The sequence below is a fragment of the Montipora foliosa genome, chromosome 3 (genome assembly GCF_036669935.1).
Source record: "Montipora foliosa isolate CH-2021 chromosome 3, ASM3666993v2, whole genome shotgun sequence".
NCBI classification, from domain to species: domain Eukaryota; kingdom Metazoa; phylum Cnidaria; class Anthozoa; order Scleractinia; family Acroporidae; genus Montipora; species Montipora foliosa.
In genome coordinates this window covers 12,447,296-12,449,795 of record NC_090871.1, presented here as the reverse complement: position 1 = coordinate 12,449,795, position 2,500 = coordinate 12,447,296, and the positions used below count along the sequence as shown (strand labels likewise).

The 2,500-nt window shown below is 40.0% G+C and overlaps 1 protein-coding gene across 1 annotated transcript in view; it reads left to right on the top strand.

Moving 5' to 3' along the window:
* Positions 1-2,500, top strand: part of LOC137994495 (glutathione S-transferase omega-1-like) — a 5,250-nt gene that overhangs the window by 441 nt on the left and 2,309 nt on the right. The window contains exons 2-4 of the mRNA XM_068840077.1: positions 54-216; positions 1,820-1,917; positions 1,993-2,107. Of these exons, the coding sequence (XP_068696178.1) occupies positions 54-216; positions 1,820-1,917; positions 1,993-2,107 (376 nt within the window). The remainder of the gene's footprint in view (positions 1-53; positions 217-1,819; positions 1,918-1,992; positions 2,108-2,500) is intronic.

Below are 2,500 nucleotides of genomic sequence, written 5' to 3'. Positions count from 1 at the left end.
TTCCCTGTTAAAACAAACTGACATACTCCTTCATTTTGTTCATCTATTTACAGAGAGTTCGCCTAGTTCTTGCCGCAAAGGGTGTAGAATACGAGTGCGTGAACATCAATTTAAAGGATAAACCAGGCTGGTTTTCTGATATCAACCCTCTTGGAATGGTACCAGCAATTGAACACCCGGATGGAAAAGTCGTATATGAATCTGCGATATGCTGTGGTAGGTACTTGATGAATTTATTGTACTGCCGTGATGAGCTCGCTGTGGGTAGCGATTAGAAAGAGTTTCTTACACAACGATAATTAGAGCGCTCAAATAACGAAAGTACAACGACGACTCCAGCAAGCGTCACTTTAAAAATGCCCACTTTTGGCGAACAGAGATTGATAGGTTTTCAACCATTCTATCTTCTCGATCGAGTCTAATTGCCGGCCATTTTAAAATAACTCGCACAGTTGCGAGACCGGCGTACCTTAAGTTTTCCCTCGAGAACTACTTTTGATTAACTGCGCTTTCGAAGACATCAGGGCCCGAGTGTTCAAAGCTGATTAACGCTAATCCCAGATTAAAAGTTAACCAATGAGTTTATTTCTCTACTCCAAAATGTTGTTCAACGCTGATATTCGGCAAAACTTTACATTAGAAGACGTCAATTTTGAAAAACAAAACTATCACAAAAAAGTTGAAAATATGAAACAAAAATTTACGCTAATCCTGGATTAAGTTAATCGGCTTTCGAACAACCGGACCCAGATGCAGAAAATAACCATAAGAACTTATACAAAACTCAAGTATGAAAACAAAAAATCACATCAAGATCAAACGCAATGGTCTTTCCTATATCTGACCGTTGTGACCGCTTATTCCAACTATTTAATGCTAACCTCTCAAAACACAAATATGCGCTTCAGACATCTCTATCCGCGAGAGGCACAGATAACAATGGTTTAATATACAAATGCTGGTGGACGAATAGGAGGATCTAATAAGTGATTTATCATTGCGTCAACGGCAAATGGCGAATGTCTGGCCGAAATTTGCGTTTTGCCAAAAATGAAAGAAACGATTTTGATTTTAGCTGATCCCTAGCCATTCTTGTTCCCAGAGCCCGCTTTTCTTTGGTCAGCACACATTTCCGTCCCAAGAATCCACTTTTCTTTATTTCAGTCAGCACCAAGATTACGGACTCTGGCCAGGGCCAAGATGTGGGCAGGAGCATTGAAAGTCAATTTTTGTAACTATTGGCAAAAACTGTTGTTCCTAATTTCCCAACAGACCAAATCGGCTAACTGAATGTTGTACCCAATTCAAACATGTGAATGCTCAACACGTTCTCGCCTATGAATGCACGATTATCCTGAATTGTTAATTTGCTTTGAATTATTATTATCTTGAATTTTGGACGCTTTGTCCCAGGACTTGTGGTAGCAGAGTAAATAAGGAAATACATCCTTGGATTGGATTTGAACCTGGAGTTTGTACTCTGTAGGAACCGATTCTTTCCGCTTTACCACTGAAGATCAAGACATCGCCTTTCTCAGAAAAAAGTGGGCTCTGGGGACGAGATGCTTGCCATTGGCCACACGGATATCAAGTAACTTCTTAAAGGAAAAAGAAAAGCTAAAATCAGATGATTTTCCTACTTTTATGACAAGCACCAAGCTTCCGCGTTTGCCGTTTCAAGTAAAAGCGATGTAAAATCGATCTCTTGCATGAGAAATCTGTTCTTTTTTCTCAAAACTTGGAGACGATGACAAAAAGTCCAAACAATTTTGCCGCTTTGCTATTTAATATTATATAAAAGGATTTGTTTCTCTCTCAGATTATCTGAATGACCTGTTTCCTGACAGCCCTCTGTATCCAACTGATCCGTACGATAAATATAAGCAACGAATGCTGGTTGAGACATTGGGAAATGCGGTGAGGATACTTTTCCCTTCTTCTCCACCACTTCCATGTTATTTAATCGTAATAAATAGCGTTTTTTTTTTCCAGATAATTTCTACACTGTACAAAATTCTCCACGGCAACGAAGAAGCCAAGAAAGAACTAAAAAAACAACTGGCTGACTTTGAAGAGTATTTCAAACAAAATGGGACGTATATCGGAGGTAAGCTCTCATCCCTTTCCTGAAAAAAAAGAATCAGGCATTTAAATGTCCTACAACATCAGGCCTTGTTGTATTCTCGGCCCCTGCATCGCCTTTTCGCTTCTCTTAGCCGGCGGGGCCTTGGCAGGAGAAACAAAGGCACTTCGCCGTTCCAGTCCTCTGGTAAACTCGCTCAAAAACATTCTCAGCTCATGTCGCGATACTGTGACATCTGAAATTAAGCTTGGCCACAAGTAGTCGCTGAATTTTGGATTCGGACTAACTCGAATTTGCAGTACCACTGCCGGGATCCTTCATCTTTTAGGGAAATGACCACTTCCTCTCCTTGAACATTAAACGTTATCTGAAAAAAACAGACACCCATCATCAGAAATGGAAATTGCTTTTTAAGAA